The following is a 25,036-nucleotide window of genomic DNA, read 5'->3' on the forward strand; positions in this document are numbered from 1 at the left end:
CATCTTTGAACTTTAGTAATTGCTTAGATCCTTGCAATATACCTGAATTATGTAACCACTAATCTCTTCAGGGTAAGGGAGACAATGAAGAAACCATAACGTCAAAGAAAGTGACAAATATTAGACAGACAACACATTTACTAGCACAGTAAAAACAATTTTCCTACAATTCAGTGAAAAAAATGAATTCCGTTGATAATTTTTTAACAATTATCAAAAAAATCAAATGAAAAATTTAATTATGAAATGAAGAATAAAATATAATATCAAAACTATTTTTTTCAGGACATTCTGACACATAATTAAGATGGAAAAAGGCAAAGCAGCAATTCATGGGTACAGAAACATATATTGTAATCCAATTTGATTTTTTGTTTGTACATTCACTGTCTAAATAGCAGTTCCACGATGCAGTGAAAGTTAAAAATACATTATTTTGAATAAAATTGATATAAACAAAATACTGTCATCATCTTGGACAGTTCTCTGATGGTCTCATGGTATACATAGTTATATAAAACAACAAATTCAGAAAAGGATGAATGACAAATTATTTAATGATTCTGCACAGTGATGAATCTGCACCAATATTCTAAGGTCATGTACTATGGTCTGACATGGATGTTTCTAACATCATGTCACTTTCATTCATTTCAATTTCAAAAGTTTCATCTAATGGAGAAGGCTCTTCTGTGGTTTTTCTTTGATGAGGTGCTTCTAATGCCATATTGCTTTCTTCTGTAGTTTGCCTTTCTATATCAAATTCCAATGCACCCCATGCAGGGGACATGATGTTCTTCAATGTCTTCATAGTATGCACATCAAAATCATAGCACCTGAGTTTATCCTTAATTGCAGTCCCTAAAAGAAATTGCTTAGGTTAATATTTTATACAATTATGGCTTGCTTGACGTGTTTTTCACTGTCTGATTATTATTTTTTTGTTCCATATGGGCTTTGAGAAGACTGTACTAAACTACTGATAGTTTATCAGTAGTGAAGGAACCTTATTTCACCTTGGTACATATTAAAATATATTTTTGCAAGTATAATGTTTGTTAAAACTTCAAACAAGAGGGTAGAAAATAACACTAATTAGACAGCAAGAAAGGAAAAATAAAAGAAAGCAAAAAGTGCATAAAAATGAGAAAAGTTAAAGAAAAATAGGAAAGAAAAAAGGATCAAGAAAAAAGGATCAAGAAAAAAGGGCTTATGATATTCTTCATAGCAATTATAAATATAATATATATTAAAATATATTTTCTCTTTATTTTATCATTATTATTATTAATCCTGGTCAACCATTCATTATGCCAAATAACTACGTATCATACATGTTTCTTTGAGATAACCACCACAGACTGTGGGAAGATATGAAAAAATATGAGGAATAGTACTAAATAACTTACCAATGTAGGCTTCGGAATCTCCAATATACATTTCTATGCAATGTCCAAGCATAGTAACCGAAAATGTATCATCCCTCCTAAGACCAAGGGCCTGTTTCAAAAGGATAAACAAACAAATAAACCCAACTTTTCAACTATCTATAACAGATTAAAATTCTTTAAATTATTGTTCTTTGTAGCCAAAATAGTGTCAATAACAGATATCAGCATATTAGGAAGAATTATTCACACGATTTGCCACACACCAGGGTCTTTTAGAAATATTCTACAGTGAGAATTCATTTCTCCCACCAAACAACTCAGGTGAACTAAGCAGTGTGTTGAATACAAATGAAATATTAAAATAATGTTGATGGAGGAAGGGAAACATGTAAGGGAGTGGCAACAGTCCTGAACATTTTGATATCCTATGGTTTGAAGGTATGATTCTTTACTGCACATTTTTGTTTCAACACATAAATATATATTGAATAAAATATACACATACTGTATGAAAATAATCAATTGCACTTTCAAAGTTTCCCATCAGACTGTGTATGTATCCAATTGCAGAATATGTGGAGGCATTTTGAGGGATCAAGACCAGAGCTTGACGATGGTATTCAAGAGCTTCTTCATATTTCCTTTTAAAATAAAGATAAATTATGCATTTGACAAATAAATACAATATCATATATAATTAGCAAGATCCTGTAGTATTTCCATCAGATATATATTCTGCATTCCTCCAGGAACTTAAGGCAGAATACACGGCATTCCATCTACATTTTTTTCCGCCCTCAATAAAAAGTTGGGCTGTATGGGCTGTGAGTTTTTATGGGTGAGGGATACAGAAATATTACTAAGTCACTTGATAATGAGATAGACAGCATATAAATTTGATAATATGCACATCCTTTTATAGGTAGGGATGTTGCTATATTCAGAATGAACCAATCATATTCAAACTGATGTTAAATAGTAGTCAGTAGATTCTTGCAATCAATTAAAATGACTCTGATCAAGCCCATATAAAGTTTAGCTGTTCTAGTAGGATTTTTCTGACATTTACTCAGTTGCCCTCACAGCAAAAGGCATGGTCTGCGAAGAGGTTGGAAAGCATCAACGGGATCTCATTGTTGGAAGGTATAAGCCAGGAGAAGGGTATAAAACAATTTCCAAGGCATTGGATAAACCATGAAACACAGTGAAGACAATCACCAAATAGAGAAAATATGGCACAACAGGGACATTACCAAGTACTGGATGTCTGGATGTCTGCCCAAAACTGATGAAAAAACAAGAAGAAAACTGGTACAAGAAGTTGCCAAGAGCCCTACAACAACATTATAAAGAAGCTGTAGGAATTTCTGGCAAATAGTGACAACCATCTCCCATATTCTTCATGTCTGAAGCAGGGTGGCAAGACAGAAGCTTTTTCTTACAAAGAAAAATATCCAAGCCCAGCTTCATCTTGTAAAAATCTACATCAGATCTGACAAAAGCATATGAGAAAATGTGCTATGGTCTGAATTTTTTGACAATAATTCCAAAAGGTATGTTTTGGAAACATAAACAACGCTGAGTATCACCAAAAGTACACCACACCCACAATGAAGCATCGTGGTGGCAACATTATGCTTTGGGGCTGCTTTTCCTCCTCTGGAACTGGGGCTTTAATCAAGGTGGAGGGAATTATAAACAATTCCAAATAACAGTCAGTTTTGGAACAAATCTTCAAGTCTCTGCTAAAATGCTGAAGATGAAGAGAAATTTTACTTTTCAACATGACAATGGCCCAAAATGTGGCTCCAAATCATCATCATCATCAACAACAACAACAAAAATGCCTCTACCAGAAGATCAGAATTTTTGGAATGGCCTAGCTAGAGCCCAGACCTGAATCCAATTGAAAATTTATGGGGTGACCTGAAAAGGGCTGTGCACAGGAGATGCCCTTGCAATCAGATTTGGAGCTCTTTTGCAGGGAAGAATGGCAAAGATTCCCAAGACAAGATGTGCCATGATGATAGGCCCTTACCTCAAAAGACTGAATACTCTCATAAAATCAAAAGGTACTTCAACAAAGTATTAGCTTAAGAGTGGGCACACTTATGCAACCATTTCATTGTTTCTTTATTGTTATTTTTCCCAACCCCCAAAGATTTGACTTTGTTTTTCAATGGTATTGTACAGCTTATATGTTATATTAGCTGGATACCCGTGCTTCACTATTATACTATGTGATCAGGATTATTTTACTGAGGACAAAGTTGAGAGGATCAATAACTCTCCAAACACAATTTTTCTGGCCTTTTTTGAGCTAACATCTCTCCTGCCGCCTTGAGTTCAGAAGCAGAACTCAATGTGAAGCAACTGAAACAGGGTTCTTTTCCGGTGGGGAGGTGGAGTGGAATTTCTAATTCCTTAGCATCAGAGTATGTTAATTACTGAATATAAGAAATATTAATGATCTGATGGTCATGTTGAAAAATCCTTTCTTAGCAAACATCTAGAAGCCAAGAGGAATATATGTGCCAAATTTCAAGTTTGTAGGCTTTACTGTTTTGTAGATTTCGTGATGAGCGAATGGTACTTGGCTTTTATATATATAGAAGATTAAAGGTGGAAAAAATTCCAAATTGATATATCTTGGTGTGATTGTTTTACATCTCAAAAACTGGCATTTTAACAGGAGTGAATAGACTTTTTATATACAAGATAGGTAGGTAGGTAGGTAGGTAGGTAGATCTCCCTAATCTCATCCAACAGTAAACAAATAATTAAAATAACAAAACAACAACAAAAAACAACACCATTATACCACACCAGCTCTTATAATACAAGAATAATTTGCCTTCACTTTCCGGGATGTTTTTTCCAGTCTACTTATACAGATTTTCATAAGTAATAGAACTGGGAATAACGTAAATAAAGAAACTTAAAATAATAACTACTAGTTAAAGTTTCTCCCCTTTCAATCTCCACATACACATACTTACTTTAGTTTTCTGCACACATGGCCCAAGTTATTCAGTAAAGGTTCCCATTTGTCTACAGTCACCTGTAGCAAAAGAACATCATATATAAAGAAATATCACTGTGGGGAAAGGCCCCACTTAAATAAAATAACTTATATTATTATATGTCAGAGAGAGTGCATGTCCATAAAAGGAAATATTTGAATTAATTAGATTTAATGCCATTAACCCCTTTTAAAATGACACACTATACACTATATTATGAATGAATAAAGAATTCACTGTAAATTCTTTGTCAGTAATGTATAACAGGATCCAGAATATTTGGGGTTTCTTGATGGATATTTTCCCATTGAATAGCAATAAACTCCTTATATTTTAAGTTCTGGTTAGATTTATTGCGAGATTTACTATGCAGCATTAGGCAGTTCTTTTGAGCATATGATTATCTGGACAAAGACAATATTGGCTAATAAAAATTTAAACAGCAAATCAATAAACGTTATACTGACCACAATTGTGCCCATTTGTACAAATATTGAGATCTGCAGCTATGTCAGCCCTGTATTGCAATATGGATGAGGAAAACCGCTGTAGGAATTCATTTGTTGGTTTTGGTTAAGGTATCAACAGTATGTTGCTGATACTCAGTTGTACATCACCACCCTTTGAATAAGCCAGACATGTTGTGGAGATTCTAGCATATGTGTCTAGATGCCATGAGAACTAGATAAGTCATAACAAGCTCAGATTAATACTGATAATGGAGTGGATAATTGTAGGTGATGAATCTTTCTTGATACGATTCCCTCGTTCAGCTCTGGACTGGATTCCAGCCCCTAATTTTGGGGTCTTCCTGGATGTACGGTTGCTGTTTAAGTAGCAGATTGAGGGAGTGACCAGGGCCTTTGCCCAGCCTTGATGGGTATGAAAATTGTAGAGATTTTTGGTGTAGAAAGCCCATTTGAATGTGATTCATGCCATTGTCATCTCATGCAACATACTCTACCCTTGAAAATGAATTGGAAGCTGCAATTGATATTAAATACAGAGAGATGGCTAAGAATAGGAAAAAATAAGTTTGGTAATATACTGGTCTTCGGTAGTTTCATTGGTTACTCATAGACTTATCACCTGCGAAGCCCTATATGGACTGACATAATAATACAAGACCATATATGTGCATTCTGAAGTCTTCATCAACTGAATACTGGGGGCCAAGAGACCTTCTACACTTATATTTTAAAACAGCACCAACTTGTAGTGAATAGTATTAGTAAGAAATATATATATAAATAAATACCTCACTTCCAATAGCTTTTATCTTTTCTAGTGCATCAAGAAACCACTTTTCTGAAGTTTTCCAGCTGAAATTAAAAAATAAATAAATAAATGAAAGGATATTTTATTTTGTGGATAGATCATACAATGCCTCAATCGTTTATCAGAAATAATTAGGTATTAATCCATTCTATCATTGTTCATATTCCAAGGTGCTGGTGAAAATGTAATAATCACAGACTTAATTAGGCTATTTTCTTATTATAAGTGTGAAAGGAGACCAAGATGCTGAAGTCAATGTAAGATCCCTCCAGGCACATTTGAATAAAAAATACATGTAAGTACTGCTTTAACAGATAAATTAATACATAATTTGTAAATATGGATACGACAAAGTAAACCAAACTTTTTCAATATGGTTACTCTTCATCCAAAATGTTAATAGATGTTCTTATTCCTTTGTTTCTCTTATTTGAAAAGATTATGGCTGATAAAGACCAGTTTCTATTTCTCAAAAGAACAAGTGTGTATGAACCATTGATACATTAAACATGAAGATGTCTTAAGCACAAAATCCATCCACTGTGATATCTTCAATGCATATGAAATAAAGATGTCTTTGATTTTTCTTTTTTTGTTTTTAATTATGTTAATTATGTTAAACATTTTGGAGCAAAAATGAATTAAGAATGCAGCATTAAAATATCTTTTTTAAAAAGCCGACACATTTACATGCTTTTTCTAAAGTCAGCAATTTGTAAAATTATTGGGGAGGGGTTTAGTACAAGAATATATTGACTACTTAAAGTTGAGATAAATAATTCTCAGGTTTTAAAAATAATTGTTATAGTCCTAGAAAGAAAAAAAAGTCCTTGCTCTCTGTCAGCACATATTATGTTTCTTATATTAAGTTTAATAATTGAGTGGTGCGGTGGCCTAGAGGTGGAGTTCTGGCCTCATAATCAGGAGGCTGTGAGTTCAATCCTAGGTAGAAGCAGGTATTTCTCTCTCTGGGCACACTGAGAATATATCTGCTGAACAAAACTCCTCATTGGTGGCAGGAAGGACATCCGGCCAGTAAACACTCAGCTCCGTTCAGTTGCCCAGACTCCACCCTGCAAGGGATTTTGGGGTTGTTAAAACAATGATTAAGTTTAATAATTATAATAGGAGTAATACATGCGGCTATTGTAGCCCTGTAATTTAATCTAGTATGCAGAATATGCAGTAATACAGCAGTATGCTTTCATGCGAACAAACTGTCCTTAAAAAAATACTTACTCCCCATTCTGAAATGCTACCACTCCAACTTCATGCATAACAAAAGGATCCTCAGGTGCAATACTTAAAGCTTGGCTGAAAAAGCGTTCGGCTAATTTTGAATTGTTAGTCAATCCATATTCTAGTCCAATATACAACATTGGCAAATGGCAACTGCAAAAACAAAGATATTTAAGGTAAAAGGGAGAAAAATGCATTTACTTTTCAGCTGCAACACAAAACTATCAAAATACTATAAATTTGCATCTTCCAAGATCTGCAAGTGAGTATCACACACCACCAGGGACTACAAGGACAAATCATGCATTGAATAGATTGCTTGGAGGTAGGAGATACTTCTATTGTAATCTACCGGATCCCCTGCATGGATTGTCCCTGTGATTATGTAGGACAGGTGGGGAGGAAGCTAACCACCAGACTGCAAGAATACAAGTGAGCGGTCAGACGAGAAGACCCAAACTCATTGGTAGCCTCACATTGCAATGAACAAGGACAACACATTTGACTTTGTAGCTACTAAGACTGTTGGATGAGCAGGTACAAAAATAGCCAGGGAAAAGATTGAAGCCTGGAAAATGGGCCCCTTGTCAGGAGTGCTGATTTACCACCAGCTTATCAGGTACTTGGGAGGCAAGGTCTTGGCAGCACAAGGAAACAACAACGAATTATCGGCCATCAACCTGCTAATCAACCAGTAGGAAAGTACCACATATATATGACTCATAGATTAGTCCATAGCACATATTCCAATAGAGAGAAGTTTCCTGAAGATGTGCCCCAGCATGAGTCTGAAAGCTCAGAAAAGTAAATTTGTGGTCCCAGTGACCAACCCAGATTAGAACTTGTATTCATATTCCCTGGGAATTGGAATTCTGATATACCCCTTCATCAGCTGGGCTGCTGTGAAATACGCAGCCATGGCTTGATCGTGCTCACTTTCAACTGCAAATGAGTGTCCATATGCTATCCATGCTGGCCCATATGTTCTCTCTAGTGTAGTGGCTTTACTGAAACAAAAGAAAAAAATAATTTTCCAAAAGAACAGCTTATTAAACTTGCAATATTATAAATATCTAGTAAATAATTCTTAATAGAAATGCTATACTTAAAAACATAGATTCTTTTAAAACAAACGACAAACATAATTCTTCGCTTGAAATTCTCAAGAATAAAACTTACCTGAGGTATCTTCTGGCATGTTCATTTTTATGGCCAACCATGAGATAGTAGCATCCTACAGCAAACCAAGAGACCTAAAACCAAAAATTAAATTGAACATAGAGTAGATTATTACAGTAATATAAATTAGAAAAAGTAACATTTCATGAATCTAATAATACTACAGTATATAAACGCAGAGACACATGTGGTTCTGTATCTTTAAAAGACATATATGCAAATGTTTATACTGTACTCTTCCCTTCACTGCATTTCAGAGGTGGTATTCAGCAGATTCTGACCAGTTCTGGAGAACAGGTAGTGGAAATTTTGAGTAGTTTGGAGAACCGGAAAATACCACCTCTGATTGGACATTTTACAATATCCTTCCCCTACCATGCCCACCAAGCCACGCCCACAGAACCTGTAGTAAACAAAATTGAATCCTACCACTGCTGCACTTGTCATGTTTTTCTTAATCTTTTAATATGTTATTGTAATTTATTTGTAATAAGTTGTCCAAAATTGTTGAGCATCAGGTGGTATACGTTTAATAAATTGTTATTACTGTATGTTTTTAACTGTTTTAATAGCCTTGCTCTGATAAATACATATTAGTGATTTTTTTTCTGTATACTTTCTTGAAAATTTGCTCCTGTTTGAGGCAATTCCTTATTTTTCTAGTGCTGAATCCACAGCATTTTGTTGCCAAGAAAATCTTTTCTTAGTTGGCATGCAGAAAGCAGAATGGATTCTAATAACATTATAAGTATTGTGTGCTTTTAAGACAGCGTGGTAGTAACATAGCCCCTTCTCTTTCATTCGACTGCATTCTATATTAAATATGGTAATATTGGTAACTTTAGTTTAAATAAGAATATCCTACCAGAATCCTAGCTATGCTACCATTCCATTTTGTGTTGCCTCAGAATTTTTCTGAGGCCTTGGAAACATAATTGCTTTTTTACATGCTTGAATAGAAAACAAAACATAAAGGGGACAATTTTCACTTTTCTTTTTCTGATCTTCTCAGCACTGCATTATTATATTGCATTTTTATTAACAATGTCCTCTAGGAAAAAATCTGCAGCATCTGATTAACTAATGAAAATCTATCAAAACCTCACCTTTCTGCAGCCACAAACTTTCATATGACAATGGAATGCAAATGTTTAATTCCCCAGAATGGAAATCCCCCAATACCTCACTAGAGAATCTAATGCCAAGGTCTACATTTCCTCAGAAATTCTTTACATGGCAAGGGTCCAAGGCCTGTGTGCCTTCCCACTTTACAAAAAAGAATATTATTCCAATGCACACTTCCACAATTATAAAACAGCTGTCCCTGATCATGGCAAATTAATCAAATTCAAATATTTAGATTTATTTCAATCTTCTCACATAAATTTTGTCTGAACTGAAGTGTTTATATTGGACACTTTCTTGAATGTTTGTGCATGAATCAGCTTTAAAATCCTCACCTAGACATATTATATCATGTATTTCACTATGTACATAATAATGTTGGTCTTTTGTTTAACTTATAGCAGTACTATTAAAAAATAAGGAATATACAACTTACAGGATTATTTGGATACAAATCCACCAGTTTATGAGAGAGATAGAAAAGTTCTAGAAAAATAGAATGAATATGTTCAGCACCATTTACATCAAACACGATAATTATATCATGATTTTAAAACATATGTAAACTGAAAAGAAACCAGACTAAAAATATTTTTACATGATTAAAAATAATAAAATGATCAGAACAAGTGGTAGAAAGTTACACTATGAAATCTAATTTCCAAATCTCCGTTTTGAGTTTCAAAAATATACAGACATCAGTTACTTTAACTAATTAACAGGATAATATGTAAGCTGCTTATTAATTAAGAAGTAGCACAGGTAAACTTTTTAAAAATTTACTGGATTGACTTCCAATTTCCATTTTGTAAGATGCCAACATTTTTGTTAGAAACAAGTGTCTGAACAAGTCTCATCTCTACCAACTTTTAAATCTTGTTTTTCCCCCCAATACAAATGAATCAATGTTACAATGTCTTGGTGATTGCTCTGAAATCTACATGCTTACCTAGAAAACGGTGAATTAAATACTGTAAAATTAGTGTAATATTGACTCATTTTAGTTACATATTATAAATTATAAAACACAAAATCATTTTTTCTTGTAAAAGGAATATCTTTTTAAGTTTTTAATGCAGATCCAAAAGTATGGTGCAATGATTTATCCATGTTTGAAAAAAAAGATTAAATCTTACAAGCAAACTCTTGGGTTAATATTATTCATTAAATATGGAAACCATTCCATCAAATATAGAAAGGAAACAGAGCCTCTCTCAGCCCATTGGCTGAAGTACAATGAAGGGGTGGATGGTGAAGCACATACTGCCTGCCCATCCAGGCCCCACTCACCTTACTGCCCAGGGGCTCCTGAGTAGAAAAAAGAGCAGAAATGGGACTGACTTACCAGAGGAATTTGCATACTGCTGGTTTCCCATTGATTTTGCTTGTGGGAACCCAGAAGTCTGCAAAGGGTGATCATGTGACTGCTGGGCGGAACATCTTTAAGTGCAAGCCAGCTACCAAGCATCTGAATTGCAATCACATGAGCACAGAAATGCTGTAACTGTTGCAACATCAAGGACCAGATATAAGTTCCCCTTATACCATCATAACTTTGGTTGCTGGTAGTCATCAGCTGAACACTAACTGGAGGCTGTTGTCCTAGTGAAGCTGATTTAACTTCATTACATCCTTAAGGATTGGCTGAGCCACATAAAATGTTTTTGGGGTTCAGCAATTAAAGTATTGTAAAGTGTCATACAGTCCCTGTCTTTCTCCAAAAGTCTTTGCATGTGTAATTGTTGCTAAGCTCCCAAGCCTTGCTCCAGGCATGGGTCAAGCCAAGATGCTTACAGTCTGCCAGCTGTCAGGCTCCAAAACTAAGAATAACAGATGATGTATTTTCAAAGCTGAGTTCTTTATTGTTTTTGCGTCTATAAACAGAATGTTGCCAGATTAAACCTGGCAGGCCTCCACTATCTGCTTCTACCATATACTCTGAGAACAAATAAGGAGGTGCTGTCTCTTTCTTTCACACAAAATCTCTGCACTGAGTTGTCTCTTATTCCTCTGCAGTGCAGCCCCTTCCTCCTGCTACATTCAATTACATCACCTTCCCCTCAGAAAACCTCTTCCCCCACTCAATTATTCTCAATAACAAATTATTTGTATCTTTAGATACAAAGTTCCTGTTCATGAGTCACAATAAAAGCAACATTAGGAAAATAAAAATAAAGGAAATACCTGGAAACTTTAAAAGTAATCCGCTCATTTTCAACATACATAAAACAATTTCTCACCATTTGCTTTGTTCAGCTCCACAAGTGTCCCAATATGCACAGGTAAACAACTGGCGTGGAACGGATCCTTTTCCATTACTCTACAAATAAGCCCAAATAAGATATTATACTTTTTAGAAAGTCATTTCAAGTACAACCAAAACATGGTTATTGATCTTAAAATTGGAACCCCTAAAGGACTGCAGTTTCTTAAAATACACAAACCCAAATAATTAGTTTCATTCAAATTCCCTTAATTCCTTAGTCAGGAATAGAGTTTCTATAGCTATGAAACCTTGTAAAGCCAGGCCGACATTTATCTAAAGAAAAATAGCTGTGACTGGTATGCTCATTTGCAGCAGTATAAATGAGAAATGGAAGAGCATCATCCTTAGAACACCCACAGTTCTTGAACTGGGATTCCAGTTTAGGGATAGATTGCTAAAACGGTTGTACTTAAACTGAGGTAAATTTATGTAGAGGCTATAGAGAATGGCCATGAAGGACAGGAGGAAGAGCCACCACCAAGGCAATCACCATGAGAGTGGGACTTCCGCGCATTCCAAGAAACTAATTTCATTAAACTCCTCGAAAAGACCCCTCCTTAGTTGACATGGAGAAAAAGTGAGGGAGGGGGAAATGCAAAATTCTGCTAGTATGGCCATTAGAATAAAGTAGTCTTGGCCTATATGATATTGGTTTCTTAATCTGGTCTACCTTACAGGGCTGAGATTTCAACATATCTTGATAAAGGAACAATTAGTAATTGCTTGTTTGTGAGTTAAGGCTCCAGTTTGGGACTGCTGCTGCCAAGATGCTTACACAGAGTCTGCTTTTCTTTTTTAGCATAATGGTAGTATTTAAGACTGAAAAAGGGTTAAGTGGGTCAAACAGTTTAAGAACAACTGTCCCAAAAGAATAAAAAGTAAAGACGGATTACAGAGATGATTCTGTGCCCCTATAGAACTATTTCATGAATGCTATTACTTAAAAGAGAAGACAATATTCCTTTTCCAATTCCAGAATGCCATAGGCCAAAATCCCCCAAAGTGGCCTTATCCTCATAGAGCTCTCCATGGATGAAGTTCCTTTCCAAGACCACAAGCTAAGAAAAGGACATCTCCACTTATTCTAATTCTTTGCATGACAATCCCCTACTGTACTGCATTACAAATCCTTAACTGAATCCAACATAGCAAAGAATATAAGCATATAATTAATTGCTTTATATTTATAAGCTAAAATAGATAAGCTTTTAACCATTTTAAACAGGATAAACAATTATTTCACAAGGATGCTAAAATATGTAAGAATGATCACAAGTAGATCACAAATGCAAATACTTACACAGAAGTAAGTTTGTAGCACATTTTAAAATCACAGTTATAATAATGCCTTTCTGCTAGAGACACTACTACATCGAGATTATCTTGAAGACCATCTACAGATTCAGGAATCAGTGTTTCACTAGGTTTATTGTACTGAAAGGCATAAGAAATTTCAGTTGAGAAACAAATAGCACCTCAGTTCAAAAAGCCTGTTTCCTCTATAAATATTTGCTTAGTAAGATAAAGTACATTTGCAAAAACCAACGGATATGTTTACTAAGATGGACTTACTCATCACCTTTTATCTTTTCAACAGTTCAAATATTCAAGGTATCATTTAGTATCTCCCTCAAATGGCATTGTCACAAGTAATGCCTGATGACCTTAGTCATGCCCACCCAGAATCAACCATATTGTTTGCTAAAAACTGAGATGTTTGTTTCTCTAAGCCGCTGTGCTCAAGACTGCTTTTATTTTCGAGGAATTATAATTCTAGAAAAAAACCCTAAAACCTATAGTTCTGGGGGGGGGGACGGGGACGACGACCTATTAGAGGAAATTAAATCTGCCTTTGAATTCCCAGCTTTGTTTACTTTTTTGCACTTCAACCCATATTGGCCTCTGTCTAAATAAACCCTTGCTATGGCCAAGGGAATACTTTTCCTATCCTTTTTAAAAAATTTAGTCTGATGCTAAGAATGTCCTTTTTAATAGAGGAAGAAAGGAAAGCCGTATTTATTCCAAGTTTCAGGTCCTTCAGAAACCTCAGTGCTATATTTGGGTGGGGGGAGGGGAGAGAGGCATTGGTGGTCTGTGATCAGGGATGCCCATCTGGGATGCGAGCATCTACGTGTGAAATTGAACCACAAGGATACACTAGAGATCTAGAGGTGTATCAACTGCCCAGTAGGATGCCTCTGGGGGACCTTCATGTCCCTGAGAGACTTTCATGTCCATGTCTTATTTTCTGGATCTGGTGAGGCCTCTATCAGTTTGTCTCAAGTAATCTGATATAAGTGCCTCATTTTTACAGAGATATGTGATCTGCATGTGAAAGGATTTTGATCACCTTTTTCCACATTCTGATTATACCTATAGAATAGATGGTAATGACAGCCACCTCTGTGACTTGCACAGAATCCTCTGGATGCCTGCCCCAGATATCCACTGGAACTGGATAGTTTCTAGAAGGCTTCTGATGAAGTCCCCAGTGCTCTAGCACAGGAGTCCCCAACCCCCAGGCTGCGGTGTGTTCAGAACTGGGCTGTGTAAGTGGCAGGTAAGCGCATGCACTTGCAAGGTCCCCTAATGCAAATGCCGGTCACTTGTGCTTACATGCGAATGGCGGCCACTCGTGCTTACACACAAGTGGTGGCTGCTTGCGCTCATGCGCAAAAATCCATTCTTGCATGAGGTGGTTGCACACGCACACCACTCACACAAATGGAGCTGCACATGTCTGTGCGTGCCTGCCTGCCACTCACAAAGAACGATCCCCTCTCTCATCCTGCTGGGCCCCCAAGCCAGAAAGGTTAGGGAATCACTGCTCTAGCAGGCACCTCTACTTAAAACATGCTAACCACTGGCAATAGAAGATGAGCCAAGCCCTGGATGAGACTTTTATTTTTGAGGAGTTATAATTCTGAATCAGTATTTATTTTTTATGCTTACTGCATATATTTTGAATTGTCTTTCTTTATACTTTGTTAACTACTAAGAGTCTATGGTGGCTAGATACAAATATAATAAATTAATAAAGATTGTAAATCCTCATTTTTCTTGTCAGCTTTCGCCATTTGAGCCCCCACATGCTATGGGCCGTAAAGCATTATTTCCAAGGCCTGGTAACTTTGAAAGGTCATTAAACAACAAGTCATGAGTTAAGGATTACCTGTAATATTTATTTTTAAAAAATACCTTTTTTAACTTGTTCTCAAACAGAAAATGCAGTAATACTTGTTCTTCTTCCACACACTGTTTTCTAAGAGGTAGAGATTCAAGTAGTTCTTTTTCTGAAAGGAAAATGAAATAGATAAAGTTTTAAAAACTGTATAACATTCAAATGTTCCTATTTTTTTTCCATTTATTAGAGTTTTATATTTCACTAGCATCTCAGCAATTTATTTAAGGACACAGAAAAAAGCAGCAATTGGCAAATCTTTCTCCTAGTACTCAGCAATGTCCTAAAATCTAAATCTTGTAAAAAGATTAGTGAAGCTAGTTTGTATGTGCTAACCAATGGACTCTACACACAATATGCTGTTTAAAGATTTTTTTAAATTTTGGGAAGAAAAAATATTATCCAAACCTTCTTCTGCTGTTAACATATGGTGTGAAGTTAAAAGGTCAAATGCTTCAAAGCAGTAAACATCAAGTTTCAAAGCCTCTTTGTAACTGAATGTTGCTAGAGTTCTGTTATCAAGAGCATCATAGATCTTCCCTCTCAAAAGACAAATTGAACTCTTGATCTAATAAGAAAGAATGGTTAGAATCCAAAGACTAAATCCGGGTTTTCAGTTAGAAGCTGAGCTCAAACTATATCTGAGAAATACGTTTTTTAAAATAATATGTGCCTTTCAACAATTTTTTTTATATAAAGCTCTATAAATTGGTTTGTTGTCTATTTAAATTAGGAAGTTAAAAAGATTATACCCACTTGTATCCTTTTACTGTAAGATTGCTTTTCCCCTCTTAGGACCCTCCAGTTTTGTTGGGAAAGGCCTTTTTAGAGGACATCAGATTGAAGTTGATATGAATAAAGTATGGGTCTATGTAGACACAATGGAGACTCCTAAAATACTTTATTTTATTTTTATCTAGCTAAAGTTAGATCTTACAATTACCCTCCAAAGCTTACTCCCAAGCAACACTTACTGATGTTTGTGAAATTTCCCAGTCACTAGAACAGTCTTTCACTGCACTTTCATCCTTCAAGTATTTTTCAAACAATCTTTTGTTGATTGGTTCTTCCATGTCAAGTATATCAAGAGCCTGCTGATATTCTTTTGCAGCATACTACACAGAGAAACTCAAGTATGAACATTTATGATTGAAGCAACAGTGTGTAGAAAATAAAGTATTGCTTAACCAATTCACATACATCATATACATCACAATTTTATGTTTAAAGATGACTCTACCTTCCTATATCTACCTACCCTGCATTATATTAGATTTATGTCTTACCTTCTCAGTTTCATAATCTGTACAATGCTTCAATTTCCATTCACTTGTTCCATTCTTTGAATTCTAATTATCTTATCCATGCTTTTTAATTCCATTCCCCATTTCTCTATTTTCCTCTAAAATTAATTTCTTCAGAAATAAACCAAAGATAGCTATTTATTCTCATGCTTCTACACCATCTCACATAGTTACAATTGAGTTGCCTTGTGGCAAGACGGGTGGCAACCAAATGTAATAAATAAATAAACAAAATAAACAAAATTGTTCATATAAAGAATTTATGTTTATTCAATGTTGTTAATACTGTAGTTTTGTATCCTTGCAAAAGGAAAAAAGATTAAGAAAATTATAATGCTTAAAGTATCACCTGAACTGTAGCTTATTTAAAATAAGAAGATAAGACAAAATCAACCTTTAAAATTTTGATTTGTGAATTTTTTTATTCTTACTGGCAATTTAGTAGAAATTTGATGTATCTCACTAAATACTTACATGACATCTAGCTGCAAGGTATTGACATGCTTCATGTAACTAAACAAAACAGAAATTCTAATTAGTTATCAGTTGAAGATGAACCATATTAAGAGGACTTGATGCTTTATCCAGTTCTACATTCATTCTATTTTATAATTTCTTCTATAACTTAACTGAACTACCTGTTTTGCACTTATAGGACTATTTTCTGGCTTTAAGCAAAATACCAAAGGAATCCTGTATGTACTCTATAAATGAGAAGCTTTTTACCAAATGCAAAATTCTAGCCCAGTGGAAAAGAGCTGTCCATGGGAAAGAGAGGAAAAAAACTAACAGTGGTAGCATTTGCGTAAGTGGTGGTGTGGCTGAACTATTTTTTATCTCCAGCTCCATGGTGGCGCAATGATTAGAGTGCAGTACTGCCGCTTACTTCTGCTGACTGCCGGCTGACTACAATTTGGCAGTTCAAATCTCACCAGGCTCAAGGTTGACTCAACATTCCATCCTTCCAAGGTGGGTAAAATGAGGACCCAGATTGTTGGGGGCAATATGCTGACTCTGTAAACCACTTAAGAGAGGATTGTAAAGTGGTATATAAGTCTAAATGCTATTGCTACTGCTATCAGGCTTTTAACACATTGCTCCTAGCAAATATATTCTAACCAAGAAAAAAAGGTTCTCACACATGCTATAAAGTAAATTTTTTTAAAGATGAAGCACTATAGTACGTCTGTGGTCACTTACCTTATCTAATTTTCTTGACCTAAGAGCATGTGCTGCCCTGTGATACTGTGATGTAAGGTAAAGACATTGAGCCAACCAATAAATGTCTTGTGGATCTTCTAAAAAATAATCATACGGGCATGTCAAAAAAATTAATGTTACACATAGCTTATCAATTGTACATTATTTGCATGTTACTATTAATTCACAATACAATACACACCGATTATTTTATTCACAACATTTCTAACACATACAAATTGAGCTCATTTATAAATTCTTAGCATTGAAATTCACATGCATCTGCATAAACACTGCAACCATATGAAAGCAAAGTAGCCACTCAGTATAAACCGAGTATCAAAAACCAGGACATCCTCACAAAGCAACTATACTGACTTTATATGAGGTAGTTCTCACTTAACAACCCTACTTGTGATAAGCAATTGCACAGCTAAGTAAGGTATTCCCTAAGTGGGAAATCACATGATCACAACTGAGCTTTCCAGTTGGAAATAGACAAGACTAGATTTCACACTGTAATTTGCCTCCTAACCATTCCCTTGGACTGTTCAAGGTCAGCTTACTGTCTTGTACACACCAAAAGCAATGTAATGATGCCTCAGCCTAGGGCTGAGAGCTGCATCTAAACTATACAAATAGCTTACAGTTCTCTTTCTCCAATCTCTCCACTTTGGGGGAGGGGTTAAAAAAAAATCAAACTAGTTCTGTAGGCAATCTCTCCTTGCCTGACCTTTTCGGCACAATCATATTGCTTTCAATGTGTAGAAGAACCAACAGCTTACACTCTTGAAACCTCCTAGTGCTCCAGTCTGCAAATATAATCACATTGCTTTTGATGCATAGAAGAGTAAACAGCTTATTTTCTTGCAATCTCTTTTCTCTCCAATTTCTCTACTCTGCAAGAGAAAAAAATAAAGGAAAAAAACCCCCACAGGCCCGGAATACGACAACATATATGGATTGTAATGGTGATCACATGACTGAGGGATGCTATGAATAGACCATAACATTACTTTTTAATATTGTCATAGTTTCAAATTATTTGTGAGGACTATCTGTATAGCTCACTAATTCTTAATTTTCCCAGTTAAAATAGCCAACCCATCAAAAATATAGTATATAGTAAGGGAAAATTAAAAGGAAAGTACAAAGTATTTTTTAAAAAACACATACACATATAAGATAAAATATGCAACTTACCATGAGACAATGATGCTACTTTATCTGCCCAAAATAGAGCACTTTGATATTGTTGCTGTTTTTAGGAAATAAATAGTTAAAATTTGTTACTAGAAAATAAATATATGTATATTTATTGTATTCATATCTTCTAAACAAAGAGCTCTATACAGAATTCACCACTCTTTTTGCATCTTATTTTTGCAGCAACCTGGGTTGAGAAATTTTGATAGGGCTAAAGATTATCAAGTAATTTTCATGAAAATACAGGTAGTCCTCAATCTAAAAGCATTTGTTTAGTGACAGTTAGAAATTAAAAATGGCACTGAAACGTGATTTATGACTATTTTTCACATGACCATTGCAACATCCCCATGGCCATGTGATCAAAATTCAGATGCTGGCAACTGGCCTGTATTTATGACAATTGCAACAGTTTATGACAATTGCTCTGGGGTCACGTGCAACGTCTTGCAACCTTCTGACAGGCAAATCTGGAGGAAGCCAGATTCACTTAATAACTATAATTAGTAACTTAACTGCAGTAATAGACTTAACAACTGCTGCAAGAAAGGTCATAAAATGGGGCAAAACTCACTTAGCAACCGTCTTGCTCAGCAATGGAAATTTTGAGCTCAATTTTGGTGGCAAGTTGAGGACTACCTGCAAAGGAATTTGAAAATAAGCTTCTCTAGTATTTTGTTTACCATGTTAATCCGTATACAGAGCTATGTATAAGACATTTTTTTCCAATTAACCTGTCCTGAAATAATGATACTTTAATGTATTTTAGATCCACAAAGACAGACCAGCATAGCGATCCTCAGACTTGCAAGCATGTTTTTTTTTCCACCCAATCCAGTGGAGAACAGATGGAGAGACCATTTCACGTCCGCCCAGGATTCAAAAACTGACCTGAAGGCATCAATCAATCAATCAATCAAAATCGAGGCCAGATAGTGGGAAACTATGGCATTTTTATGCAGTTCAAAGCACATTCATTCCTTCTGGAGCTCTTGCCTCAACAGCCCATCGATGCTCTTCTTTCTCTTTCCAATTAACCAGGGACAAAGAAGCGGCTTTGGGACGCGGCAAGTGTCAGAGAGAGAGCGGGGGAAGGCAAAAACTCACCCCCAGATCCCTGGCGCTTTGCTTTGGCGATGCCCTAAGCCCCAAAGCTCGTGCGGGGCCCGCATCCCACGCCCGGGAACGGTCCCACTCGCCCCACTTCCCAGACCACGTCCACGCCGTAAGCGTGGACCGGCGCCCAAGAGGCGGAGGCGGCGGCAGGCAAAGGGATGCTGCTTCGGAAGCCCTCACCTGGTCGATGTATTGCCGCACCCGCTTCCTCAGGCGCTCCAGATTCATGCCCCTTCCGTGCCCGCCCGCGGGAGGAACCGGGTGACCAGGCTGCCCCGTTCCCTGGAGCCCCCCACGGCGCTACTGGACGCCTCGCAACTGCCGCTGTCTTCCTGACCCCGAGTGAGCCGCTTCCGAAACTTAACACCCCGCCTCCCTCCTCAACGCGTTCCTCTCGCCATGGCTTCGCGAGTCCGTTAGCAATTACGTTCCTCCCCAGTACGACCCTGTGTGCCGTTCGCCGGAAACGCGGCCTCTGCGCTTGGCGTTCCGAGGATATCCGATCTACAGAGGGTGAAGTATTTATTTTTTTACTTTATTTGTTTTATTTGGTTTGCCAATTGCTTACAAGATAATAGGTATAAGTAAAAACATAGTTATGAATACATGGACACATATAAGAAAAATAAAAGAAACAATAGGACAGGGACGGTAAGCACGTTGGTGCGCTTAGGCTTTACTTAGGAATGTGGTACTCTTTAAGAGTAGTAGTTGTTGTCGTATTTAATCATTTATAGAAGGGAAAGAAATTGTAGAGAAGAGGCAGAAGTCTTTTTATTCCTAATTTGAACGACATAGGTGGGTCCCAGAGTTATTATTTTTATATGTTAATGATTTATTCATTAATGCTATTTGGGGTTTTTTTTTCTTATAGAAAAAGTAATTGAGTAATGCAAAAAACAGAAATAACTCCTGTTTGTATTCAGTGTAACTTACTTCTTAATAAGTGGACATCACTAGGAAGGTAAAAATAAATAAATAAAATATATAGAAAAAAAGGGGGGGGCATGCACAACTGCACCATCGTGCCTATCGTCCCTGTCATATTGTCCCCATTTATTGGTATCTATTTCCTGTATTCTTACTTATGTTTATACTTATATCTATTATCTTGTAAGCGATTGACAAATCAAATAAATAATTAAATAAAAAGGTAAACCATCAGCAAACAAGAAAGGAATTTCAGCAATTACAGCACAAGTTAAGTACATATTAAATTTACACCCCAGCTTTCAGATAGAAAGACACAGCACCTCTTCCCCTGTTTTATTCCTATAAGGTTGAGTTTGACTGCCTAAAGCCACTTGGTAAACTTCTGCAATTGAGGATGGACTTGAATTTGGGTCACACCAGACCAAGTCCAAAATCTTAACTGATACACTACGTCTCTTATTCACAAAATTACTGAATAATTGAAACAACAATAATCTAATCTATTGGGTATTGAATTGTCATTTCTAGCTGTGGATGACCAGAAATTGAAATGCTATTTCCCATCAAGTAGTGCTTTCATGTTCAATGTTCAGTAATGATGAGAAGTGTTTTTTCCTTCCAGTTTTCTTATAGATTTAAGAAAAAGTACAGTACATGCAAATATAATGTTGATACAATTTACATATGATCAATTAGCATGGCTTAAAATAGCTAGAATTAAAAAAAACAAACCTAAAAATATATATGTAATAGAGCAGGGATATCAAACTGGTGTCATCATGGCGTCATCACATGATATATTGTGACTTTTCCCCCTTCACTATACCAGGCATGGGTGTGGCCAGGTGTGATAAATCTGGCCTGCAGGCCGCAAGTTGGACAGCCCTGTAATAGAGGAATTCTATATTAATTCTAATAAGAGGAGTAGTACTAAAATGTGAGCCTTCATAAAGGAGCCACATAACCACATGATGGTGCTATAACATGGCAAGAAATCATAAATCATGTCTGGGTAACATTTTTAGCTGGGAGAACTACATGCATCTCAGAGGCTGTAGATTAATATGTATGTTCTACTTCCCCTCTGCCCCAACCCAAGCACAGTTTAGTCTCCCAAAGCCTCATGGATTTCACTACCCTCCTATATATGCCTTTTCCCCTGCTTTCTTTATTTTCTCATTCTCTCCACTACAATTCACTCTGTCTCCTCAAAACTGAATGAGATATTTTGAAGTGCATGTTGGTGAAGAGAGTTTATATGTTTGTAACTAAATCTATACTAGCTGAAGATACAACATCCCCCCCCCAGGGGTGGGATTCAAATTTTGTAACAACTGGTTCTGTGGGCGTGGCCATGTGAGTGGGTGGGCATGGCTTCTTTTTCTTTTTTGGAAACCTGCCCCCATTTTGGGGCCTCCTGGGCCTCAGGGAAGTCTCCTGGTGGGCGTTTTTGCTCCCAGAAGGCTTCCCTGGGGCTCAGGAAGGAAAAAAATGATTGAGCGTGGGGCTGGCGTCGTGACGATATGGCATGCGATCTTGGAGATCTGAGATCGCAGCGGATATCTTTGCTCTTGGACGGTCCAAGTGGATCTAAACCGTCCTGAAGAGACCGTGAATGTAAAGAGCGCATCCTGTCGATCCCAGGGATATGGCAAAGTCCTTGGTAGATCCAGGAGAAGCTCTTTTGCCAGCGGCAAAGAGGCAGCCATTAAAGCTGCTGAAGTTGGGACAGCTCCAAATGAAAGAGAACGGAAAGAGAGAGTGTGCCGTTTTGGTGAGAACTTTTTCTTTATTTTAAGACTTGAAAGGACACCCTAAGGGAAAGAAAGAATCTGTAAAAGTTTTGACAGAAGTGATTAAGCGGTGATTTTAAACAGGAATGTCAAAGTAATTTTTTTTTTTTCTCATTGCTGGATTTCCTACACATGATTTTATATTTTGAAACTGGACTGGTTTGTTTTTTTTATATATATTCTTCTCTCCTTTTTGATTTTATAATATTTTAAGTCAGAGACTCCCTTTTAGTTATTCTTTAAATATATTTTTCTTTTTTTAAATTAATTCTTATTATATTTTGCTTGGAAAAGGAGGGGGAAAGTGAAAGCTAAAGAAACTTTGTAACACTGCCAACTAGAGGCTTGGAAATATTCTATTTTTCTTTTGACCAGACAAAGCTGAGAAAGAACTGAGACTTTGTTTCAAGGACATTGCCTGCTTGATAAGATAGAGGGAAGAGCATGGGAGAGTATTATTACAGGTGCTCTTCTGGGTTTCTATCAACAGCTAGAGTCTGGTGTTGAAGCTTAGGAAAAGAAAAGGTGATAAGTCTTTGGAGAAGAGAGTTATAACAAGAGCCTTGGATAATCAAACAAAGTGCAGTGTGCTCTTTTTATTCTTTTTGAGCTGTGCTACCCCTCCTCATCAGTTTACTTTTTTTTTTGCAATAGCTATTTGGATTTTTGGCTCTCTGGAACTTGTCTTTGTTTTTTTCTTGTATTTGGAAGTTACATTTCTACGTCTGCTTTTTATTTTAAAGGGAAAGCTTTAGTATTAATGCTTCCCTTCCTTTTCTTTTTAAGGGAGTAGCCTTTTTCTTTTCTTTCCCTTCCTGGTATTTTTGTCTTTCCATCTACCTTCCATATTTTTTTTCTTTTTCTTTTTCTTTTGGTTTATTTTTATGCATACTTTTATATTTAAGACCTCTTAATTGGATTAAGGTGTTGAAGAACCTGAAGAATTTTTCCTTTCTTTTTTAGCCTTTTTCTTCACTTTTTCGCCTTTTTTAGGATTTTACAACTTTTGTGTGTGTTCATGGTGTGTTTATGGTCTTTTCCTTCATTTTTGAATTTTTACTGTCATCTAACCAACCGATTGGATTAAGGTATGCAAGAACCTGAAGACATTTTTTTCTTCTTTTTCTATTATTATTACTATTTGGCTTCTCTTTTCTTACTATTTTCCTACTTTTTTCCTACTATTTTTATTTGGAACTGCAATTGGTTATTTTACAACTGGATTAAGGTCTAGAAGAACCTGAAGATTTTGAACTCCTCAAAATGAGTAGGAAATTAACAGCTCCTGGTTCTTCAACTTCCACTTCTTCCTCTCCACCATCTGGAGGACAATGTTCAATACAGACAATATTAAGACAAGAAAAAGAACAAGAAAAAGTGACCCTGCAGATGATTATGCAAGGAATTCAAAATATTCAAACAAGATCAGAGAATATTGAAAAGAGAATAGAGAACATTGAACAAAGAACAGGGAAAACCAATGAAAAAGTAGAGAACATCCAAAAAATGATGATGAAGTATGATGAGAGACTCCAAAAAATTGAAGAAGAAGATAAACAAAGAGACAAGAAGATTGGAGACATTGATAACATATTAACTGTGGTTGAACAAGATAAAAGTGGTATGCTGAGATGGGAGATGGACAGATCAGAATTTTATCTAAGATTTCAAAACATAGAGGAAGAAAAAGGACAAAATTTAGCTGAGATAATGATAGAAATATTGGCTGAAGCTTTGGAAATAACTGAAGAGGATGATGGATGGAATAGATTAGGTTTATCGAGTCTTCACAAGATATGCGATGAGAAATAGCTTACCAAGAGAAGTTCACATCAGATTTACAAAGAAAGCCATTAAAACGCAAATATTACAAGTGGCAAGAGAGAAAACATTGAAATACAAAGATAAGGAGATTGTGGTCTTGAAACAAGTACCCAGAAGAGTGAGAGAGATGAGAAGGGAATACCGATTCTTGACCAAATTATTACTTAAAAAGGAGGTGAATTATAGATGGCTGATTCCAGAAGGTTTAATGTTTACATGGCAAGAACAGAGATATAGAATTGACTCAATTGAGAAAGCTGAATCATTTTACACAGAATTTTTCAGAGGAGAGGAAGAGGTAGAAGAAGAAATTTTACTAATTGAATTCCAAGAGGACTCCCAAATGACGACTGAAAAAGAAGAAGGTGCAGTAGGTGGAAAGGAGGAAGCCAAAGAACAACGTGAACCAAGATCTACGAGAGCTGTTAAACCTAATTACAAAATATAACCATGGAAGAGAAAAAATTGATTACAATTAATATAAATGGACTTAACTCAGCCGTTAAAAGAAGGAAAATCTTTCATAAATTAGAGAAATTAAAATTTGATATAATCTGCCTACAAGAAGTACATATTAAAAAACAATATGAACAATTGTTGATACAGCCAAAATTAGGGAAAATATTCACTTTCTTGACACAATGGAAGAAAAGAGGAGTGGTTTTATATATTAAAAAGACCATCTCAGCGAAATTGATTTATACTGATGACGACGGAAGAATATTAATGGTGGAAATAATGGACAATAATATGAAAACACTCCTGATTGCAATTTATGCCCCGAACGACAAACAAGAAGAATTCTATAAAAAATTACATATGAAAATAGTTGAACTGGACTATGTTAATATAGTTATGATGGGAGATTTTAATGGAATTGTAGACAATAAACTGGACTACATATCACAGAAAACAATAAAGCAAAATAGAAAGACATTCCCTACATCTTTTTTTAAAATGGTAGATGACATAAAATTA

The 25,036-nt window shown here is 35.9% G+C and overlaps 1 protein-coding gene across 2 annotated transcripts; it reads right to left on the minus strand.

Moving 5' to 3' along the window:
* Window positions 1-120: 120 nt before the first annotated feature.
* On the minus strand, window positions 121-19,948 carry CDC16 (cell division cycle 16). Of its 2 annotated transcripts, XM_087967226.1 has the most exons (19): window positions 19,689-19,812; window positions 18,967-19,031; window positions 18,390-18,444; window positions 17,187-17,284; window positions 16,461-16,499; window positions 15,657-15,797; window positions 15,091-15,250; window positions 14,700-14,794; window positions 12,802-12,935; window positions 11,476-11,555; window positions 9,672-9,721; window positions 8,111-8,184; window positions 7,813-7,938; window positions 6,932-7,084; window positions 5,673-5,736; window positions 4,391-4,452; window positions 1,897-2,032; window positions 1,410-1,500; window positions 121-861 (listed from the first exon to the last, which is right to left on the minus strand). In XM_087967226.1, the coding sequence occupies exons 6-19, from the start codon at window positions 15,753-15,755 to the stop codon at window positions 599-601; spliced, it is 1,587 nt and encodes a 528-aa protein (XP_087823352.1). In that variant the 5' UTR covers window positions 15,756-15,797; window positions 16,461-16,499; window positions 17,187-17,284; window positions 18,390-18,444; window positions 18,967-19,031; window positions 19,689-19,812; the 3' UTR covers window positions 121-598. The 2 variants fall into 2 exon arrangements, with proteins under 2 accessions (XP_087823352.1, XP_026522529.1); XM_026666744.2 differs by lacking the exon at window positions 18,967-19,031 and having other exon boundaries at window positions 19,689-19,948.
* Between the last annotated feature and the right edge of the window lie 5,088 nt (window positions 19,949-25,036).

Source organism: Notechis scutatus, chromosome 5 (assembly GCF_049901735.1).
Source record: "Notechis scutatus isolate UNSWTSFEM ecotype Mainland chromosome 5, rNotScu1.2, whole genome shotgun sequence".
NCBI classification, from domain to species: domain Eukaryota; kingdom Metazoa; phylum Chordata; class Lepidosauria; order Squamata; family Elapidae; genus Notechis; species Notechis scutatus.

What these genes read in the sequence shown, in the direction of transcription:
- CDC16 (XM_026666744.2), bottom strand. Translation starts at nt 19,736, where the DNA reads ATGAATCTGGAGCGCCTGAGGAAGCGGGTGCGGCAATACATCGACCAG. An exon ending in CAATTGATTATTTTCATACA is followed by an intron (nt 1,501 to 1,896) that starts GTATGTGTATAT and finishes CTTTTGAAACAG; the next exon opens with GCCCTTGGTCTTAGGAGGGA. An exon ending in AGATTCCGAAGCCTACATTG is followed by an intron (nt 862 to 1,409) that starts GTAAGTTATTTA and finishes AATTTCTTTTAG; the next exon opens with GGACTGCAATTAAGGATAAA.